We start from the raw sequence: 17,565 nt of genomic DNA on the forward strand, positions 1-17,565 counted from the left end.
GTAGAGGTGAAAATGACAAGTTAGTGATCTCATACCAACAATTTTTATAAATAAGATCCTCTATATTGCAAAGAATATGAAAGAACCAATAAATTCAGTATTTCTCCATCTCTTGAAGAGCAACATTATGGAGAGTGAGTAACAGCAGTGAAGGAGTGAACAAGCACAGAACACCTGCTAAGATTTCAAAGCCACACATTAGTGCCTATTAACCCTTTGCCCTTCCAATTCTCTTGACTCACATAAACAGAGTCGATCCTTCCCTCCTAACTCTGCTTTGCACCATTTCTATATCTATTATATATCCACACTGTACTTATCTTTCTATTTTCATGTATTTATTGAACAAATACTTACTGAAGTTTCCAAATTTTATTGTCAAATTATTTCTCTCTTTATTTCTGTCAGTTTTGCTTCAGCTATTTTGGTACTTGGTTATTAGATGCACATGTTTATAATTGTTATGAATTGCTGATAGATTGACATTTTTATCGTTATAAAATCTCTCTCTTTATCCCTTAACATTTTTTTGTTTTAAAAGTCTATGTTGTCTGACATCAGTGTATCCATTTCCAGCTTTCTTGTGACTGCTGTTCGCATAATGTATCTTTTCCCATCCTTTTACTTTCGATCTATTGTATCTGTGAGTCTAAGTGTGTCTTCTATAGATAGCATAGAGTTGGATACACGTTTTTAATCTAGTCTGACAATCTCTGCCTTTTGATTGGGTGATTCAATCCATTCATAATTAATGTTGGTATTGATGTAGTTAGATTTGTGTCTGTTATTTTACTTTTTGGTTGCTATATGTTTCATGTTCTTTTTCTGTTCCTCCATTTCTCTTTTATAACTTTCTTTTGCCTTAAGTAAATACTCTCTAATATCATATTTTATGTCTTTAATAATAAAATAGCAACCACTATTTTAAGTGATTGCTCCAGGATTTACCATATACATCTTAACTTACCAGAATCAGCCTCAAATTTATGCTACCTTAACTGCAGTATTATAGAGAAATACTACTCCTATATAGTTCTATTCCCTTCTCTCCCTCTTTACATTATTGTTATAACTATTACACCCATATTACACTTTTTTTTTTCCTTTTTCTTTTTCTTTTCAAGACAGAGGCTCACTCTGTTGCTCAGACTGGAGTGCAGTGGCACAATCATGGCTTACTGCAGCCTCGAATTCCTGGGCTCAAGTGATCCTCCTGTCTCAGCTTCCTGAATAGCCAGGGCTAGAGGCATGAACCACCATGCCCGGCTACTTTTGTGTGTGTGTATGTGTAGAGACGGGTCTCGCTATGTTACCCAGGCTGGTCTCAAACTCCTGGGCTCAAGTGACCTTCCCACCTTGGCCTCCCAAAGTGCTGGGATTATAGAGATGAGCCACCATGACCAGCCTACATATTACACCTATTAATGTTACAATCCCAACTATATATTGTTATAATAATTATCACTTTATCATCCTCATTATTTCCATAGAACAATATAGCTTTGCCCCAACCTATCTCCTTTGTGCTGCTATTGGCAAATACATTACACACATATTTGAGAAGCCCTTGCTAGGGCCTTGTGTGCCACTGTCAGAACTTTGTCTTCTAATTTGAGTTAAATTGGAAGACATTGGAGAAGAGAAGTTATCTGATCTGACGTGCATAAACAGGGCCCTTCTGTCTACCTTGTTGAGAATAATCTCTAAACCAGAAAGAGGCAAAAGTCGGGAGATACTTGTCATAATCTAGAAGAGGGTTGAGAGTGCCTTAAACCAAAGTGCAGGGTTGGAGTTAGTAAGAAATCATCAGCTTCTGGATTGGATTTGAAGGTAGCCAGTAAGATTTAGTGACAGATTGGATACGGCATAAGTACAAAGAGAGGAATCAAGGACAACTCCAGAGTTACAGGCCTGAGCAACGGGAAGGTCAGATGCGCCATTAACTAAAAGAGGGCAGAGTGCTGGAGTGTGACGTTGAGGGGCAAGTCCAGGGGATCAGTGTGAGACATGCTAGGTCTGAGATCTTAGAGACATTTCAGGAAAGTGTTGACTGGGCAAAGGTACACAAAAGCTAAGGAAGAGGTTCAGGCAAGAGATATGAATTTGGGAATCATCACTATGGTGTTCAAATCCATGAGACTAAATGAGGTCCTTGGGAGATGAGAATGAAGGATTGAGCTCTGGGGCATCCCACCGTCAAAAGTGAAAGGAGAGGAGGAGGATTCTGTAATGAAGACTGAGATGGGGAAGCCAGTGGGTTGTAAATATTTGTTTAAATACTTGACACTCCTCATGTACTATGAGCTGCTAAAAAGTAGAAATAATGTCTTCATTGCTTTGCCCCTTATGCAAGAGTTCTAAATCTGTTTTCAACCACGCATACTTTGAGAAAGCTCCGCAATGAATCTGATGCACCCTCTAGGTTGAAAGTAACTCTCCCTGTGCATGTCATAGTACTGGGCATATAGTAGTTGCTATGTGTTTCTAAAATTAAAATTTAATATATGACCAGATCATAAAAATGCCCAAAGCTTTCAGATAGCAATTTTGAACTATGACAATAACTAGCCATCAGCCATGATCTCTTACCAAGAGAAGCCGTACTGATCACCCAAGCTGCCAACAGGGTAACTGCTATGCAGGATAACACCATCTAAGTATATTTACATTATTGAAGCTTAAGTAAAATAAGTAACAAACTGAGGAACGTGTATTTTGCAGATGGATCACTTTTGCGTAGTTTCACATTATAAAACCAAATGCCTTTCTCTTTTTAAATTTGCGACTTAAAATTCTGCTCTCATTAAGAGTGGTACCACAGAGTAGTGAAAAGAGATTTCACCCAAATCCTGGCTCTTGCATTTGTAATTGCCTCATGTTCTGCTAGCCATTGAAACCCTCAGAGCTCATTTGTTTCACTTGTGGAATTAAAATAATAAAATCTACTCTGAAGAAACATTGTAAGAACTATAGATACATTTAAATTACCTGGCAGATAGTAGGCTCACAAAAATGGTATTTGCCACCATTGCTATTGATAATTATGGTAATAATAATTATTGTCATTAGGACAAAAATATAATAATGGAAGAGATATCGAATTGAGTAATGACTATCTATGACTATGTAACAAATTACTCTAAAACTTAGTGGCTTTAAAACAACAGCAAACATTTATTATTGCACAGAATTTCACATAGTCTTTTGTGACATTGCCTTGAAAGTCACACAATTTTATTTCTGCAATATCCTATTGGTTATACAGGGCAGCCCCCTTCAGGGTGGCAGGAACTATATAAATGTGCAAATTCCAGGAGGAGAGGATCTTTGGAGCCACCTTGGAAGTCTGGCTGGTATAAATAGTAAATAAATTATCCCTCTATCATTTCCTGTTATATTTGAAGATAGTAAAAATGTAACCTATTTGCTTTCAATCTCTGCATCATTTCTAAAATTGGAAATAATTCCAATTATTTCTCAATGACTTTAAATAGAGTTGAATATTTGCATTGTCATGGTCTTCCCATTAAAGGTTTCATTCTAATGACTAGCTATTTGAGGAAGTATGAGGAAGCCATCCAATGTGAATATATAATCAACATTGTAGTCTAACTAGAAAGCCAGTGTTTCAATCTTCCTCTGCAGGAAAATTCAGTTTTGTTTCCACTGACAAACACTTATAATAAAATAATACACTATTTCAATCTTTGGCATTGTAAAAGTGATAGTAAGGAACTCTTACCAAGTATAAATTAAGGAGTTCAGATTTGGCTTATGCTGGTTATTTTTCAACATCAACAATTACAAACACACACACACACACACACAGGGAAAAAAAAAACAGTTTTTATTTCTCATCCTCCCACTAACAGGTTGCCTGACTTTAAACAAATCATAATCCCATTTTTCATCTTTAAACTCAGGTAACTATATTTTTTTCAAAAAAAGTAATACATGTATGTGTATAAGGGAAGAAGCAGAAAAAAATATGAAAAAAAGAAAAAAGTAATACATGCTTATAGTAGAAATAAAAGTAACATACGGATTGGAAGAATTTAAGAAACTATTCCTCCAAGCTCTTAAATTGTGATTGTTTATTTTTCATATACCCTTTGAAGTACAGAATGATTGTTAAAACACCTTTTGATGGATTTTGCATAACTTTTGTTTCGTGTAAATGCAAAAAATTTTCACATACCTCTATCATGCCATCAATATTAGCTCATCTTCCCCTCCACTTAAAATTTTATATCAGCAAACCCAGCCATTGCTTTGGTTACTAAGAGAAATTGTCTAAGATATTAAGAATGTAGCATGTTGGTATGAATGGTTGTTGACTCTTAACTTCTTATTTTCTGACCTATTCCTCCCCATCCATGAAAGAAAAAAGAGTTAGATTCTGGAGCCCTTAAAAGCTGACCAGAAAAGGCAAGTTAAAAGGTCAGAGATGAATAGACAGACAAAAGTGTGCATATCACTTTAAAAAGCAATTAAAGCACCACAGATTTAAAGCTGAATAGAAACAAGTCATACGCCATCCCAGGCCATGAAAATCTTGTATATGACCAAATATCTTTCTTCCTGACAGACAACTTGAAACTTAGAATACTTGCTTTGTTAGCAGGCTGCCAAATGATAGGCTCACATGTAGGTTTTTTGAAGTTTGATCGACTATAATTTATGCCTCCTCTTTCAAGCAGCAATTCAGGTCATGTTGTTCTCTCCAGGATAAAAGAACACTTAGGGCCAGTCTTCAGTTCACTTTGTGTTTCACTCTGCAAAACGGCACCTACGAACTAACATCTTTGTGCCACTCCGTGAAGAAGATACCTTTCAGAGACTTCTGTTTTTCTCAGTAATTTTAACCGGTGCTGCGTGAAACAGCTCATCAAACACACACGCCCACCAGATAGTGGACGGTACAGGTCACACCTAGTCCGAGCAAGGCGGATATTCCAAATCTTAATTCTGAGCATTCGTATCTTACTGCCCCAAAAGCGATCTGACTACAAGTGAGCCTTCCATGTCTTCGTGATCACTCAGACAGTTATAGAGCAGAGTTTGCACTGTTCCTGAGACAATTTCTCCATCTCTCACCAGAGACACTATTTAAACTGCTGAGGTGTTCAAAGCATGTACAGGATTGCTGTTATTTGGAAACATGTTTCTTTTCAAGAGATCTCAGAATGATCAGAATGGTAGAGCTATTGAATACACATGTGGCGGAGACATCTGGCTGATGACCACTGATTGGTGACCCCTTTCTATAGTTCAAAGTAGCTGCTGCAAGCAGCTGCCCCGCCAGGCACTGAATTTCCCACACCAACCACACACCAACTCGACTTACATTCTATTGGCCAAAACCAGTCACATGACCCCCAGCATCTACAAGGGCCAGTCCCAGGCAGTGGGAAGTGAGTGGAAGTGATACGCATCCCCTCTAGACTGTGTGTAGGACAGGCTTTCTCTTTACTATCTTCCCTTTCAGCAGCAAGTCTGGGGACCATCTGCTGAAGATGACTGTATCATAAGACAGAAAGAGCCAGAATCCCAAATACTTGGGGGAGAGCCACCCAAGAGAGTTGCCTGACCAAGAAGGAACATTGAACGTTGCACGAGAGACAGAGTAAAATTTTAGGTTAAGACCTGAGCGTTGGGAGCTTTCGTTAGAGCAGTTCATCTACTCTGACCAAATGGTGGAAACTGAACAAATATAACAAATATAACAAGTATATTTTCTGGGGATCCAAGATTCTTGGGAAAATAAAAGAATAGCACAAGGAAGAGAAGGCTCAGCTGCAAAGGCAGAAAAACCCTAGAGAAGGAAATGAGTTCGTTTCCTGGGTCAGCACCTCTGAAGTGTCTGTTCTCAGAAAAATCATTTCATTTGTCTGAAGCAATGAGGACTCCAAGGGACAGCTTGGATATCCATATAGCCATTTTTCTAAAAATATAAGCAAAGAAGATTACAAGTAATAAGTTTGCCATACTGAAAAATGAGCCAACTAGCAGTGATAAGATGGCTAGATAGCATTTTTAATATAGTCTACTATTTTATCTTGGAGACAACCCCGTGAAAAGGGAGAAGAAACAAAAAGAAATATTCAGGGGGAAAAGATAAAGTAGAAAAAAAGAAAACAGAAAAGCACAGAATTAAAGCAAGAAAAAGAGTCAAAGTAGTTAAAATTGGTTTCAAAAAGGAGTTGAGGTTTATGGATGTGGGGATAATTTTTAGTACCCGGAAATTAAAGATGGTATAGAAAATGCATTGTTCATTTATTCAACAAATATTTACTGAGCACGACTATGTGCTGGGCCCCTGTGACAGGGACCAGGGGATAGAAGTGTGGACAAGATACTGTCCCACCCTCTATGGAGCCCAACATCATAAACAGAGAATAAAGAATTGTGACACATAATACCCTATCACACGGGTTCTCTTAATGGCAACTGCCTAATTTTCTATTATTCAAAAGATATAGTCAAGACCAGCGGAGAAAAAGAGCGCTATTTCCCTCCCACCATAACTCCGTCTTCCTAAATTCTATTTTAGCAACCTGAAAGGCACAAACTGGCTGAAGGAAGAGAAAAGTCTAAGTCTTTAACAGACCATGACAAAAATAGGGCTAGATAATTATTTCTAAGGAAATGAAATTACTTTTTTATCGCCATACACTGAATGGCTTTCCCTATTGTCATCTGTAAGTCTGTAATAGCACTAGTTGCAGAACGCACAATTCCTGGCCATAGACAATACAACCGCAAAAATTAGTCTCTTGTGTGCAAAATAACACTTTCATAACAACGGGCAATTCGTGCCTGCTCTCTCTAGACCTCTGCTGAACAGATACCAGTGCAGGCTAATTATACGAGCTTGCTGAAAATTGTGTGTGTAATGGAAAAGCATCCCCCCGAAGAATAGCTGGGAAAAGGTCTTAGCACCAAATACATAACAACAGAAAAAAGTGAGAGGGCCAACATGAGAGCATATGCACTGGCATTCTCATTAGCTTGCTGCACTTAACCACTTCTGTTGATGCGAATCAAAGGGCTGCAAATTCTCTGCCTTGTAACAGACTCCCTCTATGGTTAGACAAGCTCCCCCTTATGCTGACTCAAGTACTTTGGAACAACATGCAGATACTGATCATCCTTACGTTGAGGACTTTTGTCACTTTGGGAAGCAAAAATGGTTAATGTCAGAGAGAGAGAGAGTTGATCTGGGGAAGCAAGGACCCATTTTTCCCATTCTACTTTGCATGTGTCACTGTGCCACACATCTGACACATGAAGCCTACTGCAAGAGGTGTGGCATTCGAATCTCTCGGGAAAAGTTTCAGGAAGAATCTTGTAACGCCCACACACTCAACAAATGACAAGCAAAACAACAGCTCTGATGCGATCAACGGTGTGTTGTGCCATCACCCCAAAATTCAGTTTATCACACATTTGTATGAGTGTTTCATTCCAAACCAATCTGTAGCAACCTAGGGTCCTCGCAGGAATGATGACCTGCTCAAATTGTGGAACTTAAGATGGGCTTAAAGAAGGGACTTTTTCCAAAGGTATGGGCAGGATATAGGGAAATCCAAGTACAATACCAGGGGACTATTAACACATTCCCTAAGTGGAAGGATCCAGTGGAGGGAACAGAGAGGGGGTGGGGAAGAAAGAGGGAGAGACAGACAGAGATTGAGACCTAACAAAAGTCCTCATCTTCATTCAGGGATCAGCAATGCAGCACCCTCCTCAGTCAAGGATGCATTAACCTGCGATAACAGCACAAGGAGAGAGCTTCTTTTCCTTCCTTCCTCTTCCTGGTCTCTTTCTCATGTTCCACCCTTGGTCAAATCCAAAGGAAGACTAGATGGCAGAAGAGCCCAGAGCCTACTGATGAAGTTCATGTAGGCCAACCTCCCTGGGCAAAGGCAGACCAAGACTAAGCTGCAGCAGGGGGCTCTGAAGGGTGGGAAGTGAACCAGGTGGGGCAGACGGAAGACACACAGCACAGTGGAGTCCTCTAGCAAGCTCAGGGCCCATCACTTGGAATTTAAGGAAAAGCAAACAAAAATTTTAATAGAGCTATCCTTCTGTAAGAAACTGAGCTAACACAAAGGATTGGACTATGAAACCGGACTGACTCATATCAAAGCTCTGACCCACTGTGAAGCTTTCCTAGTAATTTCAAGGAGCTGAACAAGTCAAGAGGCTCAGACCAAGTAGAGAGAGGCCTGGGACATGAAGCATGGCAGCCCTGGTCCTGTCCTCCCACATTGGACATGGCCCAGAATAGTAAGCGAGGTCTCTGCATGAGGTCTATGGGATTCCTCACAGAGCAGTAACATTTAAATTATGAAACATTTCTCTTTTATACCCAGGGAGCTGCACAGCCCACGTGCTGTTCTCCAGGGAGCCCTGCCTCCTGGCTCCTGGGTCCCATTTACTGGAAGGATTATAATACAACCTTAGCCAGGGATTGGCCTCCTATGGATGCTCAATGGATACAGTCTCTTCCTCCAAGCAAATCTCATCAGTACATCTACCCCGAGGTGCAGCTGAGAAGCAGGTTAGACCAGGTTATCTGCCTTGCTTTCTTTACCCCCAGGTCAACCTCCCACACCCCCAGGGAAGGGAGGGAATGAATTATAGGCAGCTGCTTTAACTCCTTGATCCCACAAGCACTGTTTTTAACATTAAAAGAATAAGGGAGGGGTATGTGTGCATGACAGAGAGAGAGAAAGAGAGAGAGAGAGAATGATTATTGGGAAGAGAAAGAGAAAAATATGAAGGCAGGAACAGCACTAGGTCTTCCTTACACAGGATTGGCATGAGGAAATCAGCAAGCTCTCTTACTCTGAACAATCTTCAAACTTTGTCAGGCAAAGGCACAGCAAAATGAAACTCAGATTACAGGGAGATTAGAGCATCACCAAATGCCCTCGCTCCACTGCATGTCACTTGTCCAACACTGTTAGACTTGGCTCCTTCCAGGTACAACCAAAATGATGCTTCTCCCATCAGAATCTCAGGCCACCAGTGCCTCTTCCCTGCTTGAACCATGGGGCTTCTAGACTTCCTTTGCCCCAGGTTGAAGGAGATGCTGTAGTGAACTCTCTAAAATATAGGATTGTGGCCGGGTGCGGTGGCTCACGCTTGCAATCCTAGCACTCTGGGAGGCCGAAGTGGGATGATCGCTTGAGGTCAGGAGTTTGAGACCAGCCTGAGCAAGAGCGAGACCCCATCTCTACTAAAAATAGAAAGAAAAAAAGTTATCCCGTCTCTACTAACAATAGAAAAAGAAAAATTAAACGGGCGTGGTTATGGGCACCTGTAGTCCCAGCTACGCGGGAGGCTGAGGCAGAAGGATTGCTTGAGCCCAGGAGTTTGAGGCTGCAGTGAGCTAGGCTGACGCCACGGCACTGTAGCCTGGGTGACAGAGTGAGACTCTGTCTCAAAAAAAATAAAATAAAATAAAATATAGGATCGTAAGCAGAGGTGGGGAACTTGAGGGGGTCCCACAGCAGGAACTGGGGGTAAATCTGCTAACCTGCTGACACTGTAAGAAAAATTTTATGCAACTGTGTATCTTTCCAAGATAGTATCCAGAACGTGTATCAGATTCTCAAAAGGACTGAAGGGCCATAAAAGTTGAGCCAGTAAAACTACACGATCTTTTCAACAAACATGGATCCAGGGATGGGTAAGTTGAGTCTCCCTGCCAGGGTCTCACCCCGGTCTGCACTGTTGGGCCCCTCGTCCGTCCCCCTCATGGATAGGAGCTTCTCAGAGACCAACATCAAGGCTGAGAGTGAGCACTCTTATATTCCAAATGATTTCAGTGAGGCTGTGAAACATTTTGCATACAAAACACATATATTTTAAAACTAAATGAAATGAGAAGAGAACTTACCCTTTTGTTTTGTTAGACAAAGACTCAATGCCATATTGCAGATTCTTGCATTTCTCTGTCAGCTGGAGTGACTTCTCATTCAGATACGTGCTGTTTCATGGAAGAGATTTAAAAAAAAAAAAGATTCTTTTAAAATCAGAGCTTATAAGATATTGTTAACAAAAATCAGATTTAATTGATAAAGTGTGTCCAAATGAAGTCTGATTTTCATCCCATTATTGGATTTCTCCATGGAAAAGGAAATTAATGTTTTCACCTCTGACAGGTTTAAATTAAAAAAAAAAAAAGCTTACACTATGAAGTCAAACAGAAAAGAACTTTCTGTGGAAGACTTCATATCCTCGGGTTTTCATATTTTGAGGTTAGTATTTACAATGATTGAATAGTTTTAATCAGTGCATAGGTACTTATTTTTAAAATATTTTTAAAATATTTAATTTTAAAATATGTCTTTGGTAGGAAGCATGCAGGAAATCAATAATTCTCTCCATAAAAAAAACACACAATGCAAATCTGGCCTTTGATTATATAACGGCTGTGATATCAGAGCTTGGTGCTATTGTTCAATAAACTTGGAAACTTGGAGGTAGAACAAAACCAAATCAAAAAGCAGGTTAAGCACATGGGTTATGGAGCCTGGCTGCCTAGTGAGCCGCAGGGACATGGGCATGTTATTTAACCACTCCAGGCACAGGTTTCTGGATCTCTAAAGTGAGGACAACAGTCCTTACCACATAGTCTTATTGTCATGGTATCTTCATGCTAAAGAAAACAATGTAAAGCACTTGGCACCATACTTCACTCATAGTAAGTGCTCAAACATATCTGCTATCACTTTCCTTAGACTTTATACACACACACACACACACACACACACACACATATAATTCTAAGTTACTGTAAATGCGTTTATTTAATCATCCTGAAGGTATTTGTTGAGAACCTAATATGGGGTCCAGGCATAGGATGCTTAGGGCAGAGAGGGAGAGAACACAGACATGGTCCCTTTCCCTAGTGGAGCTTGCAGTCTTGTTAGGAAAAAAAGATATTTAGCAAACAAATAAGCACACAAATGAATACACAATTATAAACGGTGACTGGTATGGCTGAACCAGAGTGGGGGGCATCGAAGAGTCGCAGGGAGACCTGTTCACTCTGAGGGGTCAGAGAAGGCTTCGGAGGCAGTATCCTTTAGGTGGAGATTCCCAAGGATGATTCAAGCGAACTGGGAGGAATGTTCCAGGCAGAAGAGAAAGTATGTGCCAAGGCCCCAGAATGGGGAGCAGTGTACAGTGTTTGAGAGACTGAAAAGATGATGCGACTATAGGCAATGAACAGGTCTAAGAGCTGCAGGGTGTTTGGAGGGGTAAGTAGGAGCACGCAGACCTGGAAAACCAGGTTAAGGAGTTTAAACCCGACGCCTAATGGGGGCAGGCACCAGAAGGCTTCTGGACAGGGGAGTGACGTGACCCGAAGCATGTTTGAAGAGGTTCACTAACCACTTTGCAGAGAAATGAGGGGAGATGGGGTACGAGGGGAAAAGGAAGAGTTAAAAGGTTTCTGTAGGATTCTAGGAGACAACACAACTTGTTTTCCTAGTCAGGACAAAATAGGCTATGATGTGACAACAAACAACACCAAACTCTCAGTTGCTTTACAAAACACAGGTTTGTTTCTTGCCCACGAAATGCCCCCATATGTCTGGACTGCCTTCTAGAGTAGCTGTGCTCCATGTGGTTTAGGGATGGTGATGGTTAATTTTATGTGTCAACTTGACCAGACTAAGGGGTGCCCAGATAGCTGGTAAAGCATTATTTCTGAGTGTGTCTGTGAGGGTATTTCTAGAAGAGATACCCTTGATTCAGTAGACTGAGCAAAGATCACCCTTACCAACATGGGTGGGTGTCATACAATCCACCCAGGGCTTGAATTGAACAAAAACATGGAGGAAGGCCGAATTCACTTTCTCTTCTGGAGCTGTTATATCCATTTTCTTCTGCCTTTGGACATTGGTGTTCCTGGATCTAGGGCCTTTGGATTCAAACTGAGACTTAAACCACTGGCTCCCCTTGTTCCACTAAAGGCTCTCTAGGCATCTGGGCCTGAACTGAACTACACCACCAGCTTTCCTGGGCCACCACCTTGCAGACAGCAGACCATGTGACCTCTCAGCCTCCCTAATCACAAGTCAGTCTCTCATAATGAATCTCTCTCTGTATACCCTACTGGTTCTGTTTCTCCAGAGAACTCTTACTAATATGGGATCCAAATTGTTTTAGTCTTGTGGCACCTTCCCTTGAACAACTTGCTTCCATAATTGCTGTGGCAGAAGAACATGCTGGAAGGTCATATCTTGTATCTGAATGTGTTAGCACAGAAGTGAGATGTGTCCTCGGCCAGAACTGGCTACATGTCCCACCTGGTTGCAAAGTGGGAGTCAGAAACGAGCCATCTTCCTGGGTGCCAGAGAGGAGACCTGACACAGCTGTGCCCTGGAGACTGGGCCACACCTGTGTCCATTGGCGGGAAGAGCAGCAGACTGATCTGAGATCTATGTTAGAGGTAAGACTGACAGCACTTCATAGTATACTAGATGTGGGATATGAGGGATAGGGAGGTATGAAGATAAAGATATAAACAAGGCAGATTCATAATTGATTCTCCAATATTTCTCAGAAATGCCTTCTAAAAACACTGTGTGCAGAGTACAAATGGGCTCACAAAATCCCTCTTAATCCTGATACGATTTTTCTCCCCTGCCACTTCCTTCTCTCTTGTTCCATCTCCATGCCTCACCTTCTGTGCTTTCTGAATGTATTATCATACTTCCCAAGGATTTGTTTATTTCTAATTTGCCATGTATTTTATTCAGGCAGCACCGTTAATGAAGTGAAGTACCAAGCTCGCGGCGCTCTGAATTTTGACGGTGTTGCCATGTTGAATTGTGAGACTATGACAGGCAGACTCCTGTAGGACTGAGTCTCATATGCCTTTCCTTAAATCGCAGAGTATCCTTCCTAATAAAAACTCAAAATAGGTTTGCCCAACTAAAATCACAGAAGATATATGGGGAGGAAAAATGAGAGCATCTGGGATAAAAGTGGAGATATCAGAATGAAGTCGTGGGGACAAAACAGGGTCTTTGGGGGTCAGCAGGGTCAGCTTCTACTCTCTGACCTTAGCTTTTGTGTCTCAGGGTTTCCTTTTTTAAATCTGTACCCAATAAAGTAGTTAGAGGGATAAAATGAGATGTGCATAAAAACGCCCAACATGCAGAAGTTACTAAAGAAATGCTGTGTTCTTATATTCCCAAAGCCATTGTTGCATTCTTTTCTTAAACCAGTCACTGCTATTACCACAGATGTTGGAAACTTCTCACAAGTATAGAAAGCCACTCAACAGTGAAAGGAACAGAAGGGAAGCCTTTTTAGTTTTCATTGCTTTCTCTGCCTCCCTTTTCCCTTTTCATTCAGAGTCTTCAGAGCTTTCTTGCTTTTTGTGTAATGTCATTGAAGCTTTCTCTGGAAAGAGGAAAAGAAGGAACCTTCTCAGTTCTGAGTGGATTCTGTGGACAGATCCAATCTGAGGGGTTGGCACCCACTGCAGATGAAGGCATTTGGTTGAGTCCTCTTTAACTTTTGATTTGGAGACATCGCTCAGAGAAGTTAAAGACGATGGAGAGAAACTGATCAAGATGAAAGCAGGAATTGCAGAGACTCTGAATCATAAACAACATGGCAGAACAAAGTTCCAAGAGCAGTGAGTGCTGATTTGTAACCCTAAGAATGGTTACTGGGGATCAGGTTGGAATGGCCCCTCCTAAAGGACTGCACATCAGGGAGAACTTAAAATGGTTGAGGAAGCCAGCCAGCTGCAGAGGTGAAGCCCATCACAGCTGGCTGCCTGGGAGTCTATTTTCAGGTAGAAGCCCAGGCTATGAATGGAGAGGGGCTCACCTAAAACTAACTCGAATTGGTAGTCTGAGCAGTTGAGTCTAGGGACAGAAAAAAGAACAGGATGTGGGAGGGCTGCCAGGCAAACTCTAATCACCAAAAACCCTGGGGCCAGACTCTTGCAGCCTCGAAGTAAGAATTCTGTTTCTTTCTGTCAACTCTGGAACTTTCAAACATTTTTCAATTTTATTGCAATTTTTTGGTGAAAGCACTTCTTAAAAACTTCCTACCAGAATTAGCCGAAGCAAAGAAAAGGATGGTCCATATGTGAATTGCCAAACTATACAGTTGGGACTGTCCCTGAAGATACAAGTCATGGAAAAGGACAGTGGCCATCCTCTTAGAGATCTTTTAGAACCTGGTGGTCCAGTTAGCACTTGAAACCTCCCAGCCCCATGAGCTGAGATGGCTTTGTCTGTTTTTCCAATGCTTCTTTAATTGCTCCATTAGAGGATCACATTCTCTGTTCACATGTCACTGAGAAAGATTGCTTGTCTGCCCATTGGTAGCATTCATCACATTTTTCCAGCACTCTCAGTTCCCTGCCCTGGTGACATCCTGTCACATTCACCTTGCAAATATGCAGTAAGGTAGCAATATAAGCCCAGGCATAATATACTACTATACCTAACCCCTGAGGGCTGCTGGAGAAACATCACACAGGTGGGTGGGTTGATGCCTTGGTAAGTTAATGGTGTCCAATTTTCAGGGCATTATATACCTTGACAATTCCATTCCAGACCCAGTTCCTGCCATGGCTACTTTATGCATTCACCATTTTCCTATTGCCTTTGCCTGTTCTCTGCCCTCCTCACTTCTCATTTAATGGCGCTTCCTATTTCAGAGAAATACAATGCTGCCAGGTACGCATTAATCTTTACCTACAAACTGTCCTGACTTTCTGTCTCAGAGAGAAGTGTCTCCCCCTCTCACAAAAGGATAATCCACCTGCCATCCCATCCCTCCCTGTCTCCTCTGAGATCCAGCCTGCCCCTTGGTTCTTCTCTTTGCCAACTGTTTCCCCTCTCCCTACCAAGGTTGTCTTCTTCCCAAGCTCAATTCTCTACCTTCTCAAAATCAAAACCAAAATCTCACACTGTGCTCTGCAGCTCTATCTCTTACCTTACCTTTCGTTCAAAGTGCAACCTATTGTTATCCCCCCCCCTTTCTTTTTACCAGCAAGTCCGTGAACCCATTTTGGGAAAGCACTGCCAAATGCAAGGACTATTTCAGCATTTGTACTTGACCTCTGAGAGTGTCTGAACTGCTGACCACTCACCCAGCACCTGGTTTCCACCACAGTCCTCTCTCTTTGTCCTTTGACCTCTGACACTGCTCAGGGTCCTTCTTCCCCTCCGCTCCATTCTCATTTCCACCCCTCAAGGTGGGTTGTCCTGTGTGCACATTTGATCATACCATTTCCCTGCTCAAAGGCCTTCCATGACCCTATCACTCTTGGGACATGCTGTCCGACCCCTTATTAGCTGGACACACAACACCATTCACGATCTGGCCCCTGACTGTGAGTTTACTGACAGTTTGCTAACCTAAAGGGTGCAAATTTCCCTTTTTCCATTCCATGCCAGTCTTAATAGAATGTATTTGTTTGGTACCAGCAACCAAGACTTTAGGCACATTTCCATCACTTCAGGATGTCAGGGGGAAAAACTCTTTAAGAAGGTGGGGAGGAAAAGATACACAAAAACAAATGTTTCTGCCATCATTATCTATATGGCTGCTGTGCTTTTAAAAATTCTGTCTTTATAAGTCATTCTTTAGTTGAAAGTGATCACTTTACAAGACCACCTGGCAAGATTTCACAAAATAGTCAGAATCTTACAGACTACAATGGCTGCTTCAAAATAATAAAAATTAAGACTCTGACAATGCAAATAACATCTCTTAAAGGAAACAAGTTATTCAATCCCTACAAAATAATGCCATCAGTACTCAGTGAGCATCCACAAAGACCTCTAAAACACAGAATTAATGTCACCTTCTGAGTGTGACTTATAATTAATGCAATCATGCAATCAGTCCCCTGGCCAAGGAAAACATCCCAAAGAATAATCTGAATATAGGTGATGAAGGAGTTTCAAGAACATCCAAATTCTATTTATGGTGACCATAAAGGGGACAGAATTGGATTGTGAATTTAAATGTAAAGCTTAAAACCCAATCAATTTTACTCTCTCTGAAGAAAGAAAGCTTTAGAAGACATTCCAAAAAAAAAAAAAAATGGAAGGCCCAAAGAATAAGATTTTTTCCATATACTTAGAAACACTCCTTCTTCATTCCAGGGAAGGGCAGCCTGATGACCCAGGAGAACGTCCTGACCACCAGCAGAAACCCCCCTGCAGAGGGGCCATAACAGGCTGACCTGCCTCTGGGACAGAGGCCATGGTGATCACCTGTGCTCTCACTTCACGTTCATCAAGCAAACTTCTACCCGCTGCATGGTTTGATTCCTCTCTTTAATTGACAAATTAATATTCTGGTCTATAAAGCATCCTTTATGAGTTTGGTTAACAAAAGTCTGCCTTTGTAATTACCCATTATACCCAGGGACTGACAAAATCAAGTCTTGCTGCCTTTTCAAAGACGAGGGGCAGATCCTGGTCTGCCTCTTTATTTAGTCATTTCCTAGATATCTGTGAAGCCCACACACCAGGAACCAGAGAGAATGGTAGGTTCTGGAGCTAAAACTTTGAGCAAGACAGTGTCTCTGCTGCCTTGAAAAAACAGTCTGGTGCAGGCGGGGGGAGATAGAGAAATAAACACAGTTACCATCTAAGCTTGCAGAATGAAAGCCAGCTATTTTCTATAATCATATTAATTTCAAGAAACCACAAATCTATGTTTTGGTGAATGCCATTTAATTCAAAATATAGGAACTGCTTTTAAAATGACTACATAGAACTTGATTCTTTTATGCATGAACATTGCAGGCAACTTAAATTGCAAAAATTTCTGCAAATAATCTCTGCTTGCTTGGCTTTTATCTGCCTTCAGCTGCCCTTGACGAAGATTAATTAGCTGGCTCGCCACTTCTAAATCAGTCACCATAATGCATCCTTGCTCCCCTACCATTGTTGAAAGATAGTTTTCAAAAATGTAAAATCATAACTCTCATACAGATATAAAATGAACTCGTGAAAGATTTTTATTTTACTCATAAGGAGGGAACCAGTTCAAAGGAGAATCTAAAGCTCTGCCACCTTTATATGAATAGATCAGGAATATTGACGTGAGCGTGCAAATGGAGGGGTTGGGGGAGGGCCAGGAAAGTCATTAGGACCTCTACCACTTATGACATCATTTGCATATTTATAGGTAAGAATTATTTTGCATTACTATCAATTAAGTAAAACTTAGAGTTATCAGATAGCTCCCATAGGAACAGAATCAGATATTTCAGAGGTGTGTGATCTGAACAAGGCAAACGTATCCCTTAAAGCACAAGAATTTCCTCCTGTATTAACAGTATCATTGATCACCATCTGGTGTTAAAGGAAGGAGCACAGGAATGAACCTAACAGACTCTCACTTTTTCTGAATTTCAGCCCCCCTCAAGCCCACAGCTTGCCCCAAAATAGGGGAACCGATTGACCAGGCTCAGGTGAGTCCTTTGGGACTGTCAGGAAGTATCAACTTACCTGAGTAGCCTGAAGTTAGGGTTACCAAAAGGACAAGTCTGATGGG

The 17,565-nt window shown here is 41.2% G+C and overlaps 1 protein-coding gene across 1 annotated transcript in view; it reads right to left on the reverse strand.

Annotated features, from left to right (window-relative positions):
* ST8SIA6 (ST8 alpha-N-acetyl-neuraminide alpha-2,8-sialyltransferase 6) overlaps positions 1-17,565 on the reverse strand; it is a 104,256-nt gene that overhangs the window by 39,711 nt on the left and 46,980 nt on the right. The window contains exon 3 of the mRNA XM_069458894.1: positions 9,911-10,000. Within this exon, the coding sequence (XP_069314995.1) occupies positions 9,911-10,000 (90 nt within the window). The remainder of the gene's footprint in view (positions 1-9,910; positions 10,001-17,565) is intronic.

Source organism: Eulemur rufifrons, chromosome 25 (assembly GCF_041146395.1).
Source record: "Eulemur rufifrons isolate Redbay chromosome 25, OSU_ERuf_1, whole genome shotgun sequence".
Lineage (NCBI taxonomy): Eukaryota > Metazoa > Chordata > Mammalia > Primates > Lemuridae > Eulemur > Eulemur rufifrons.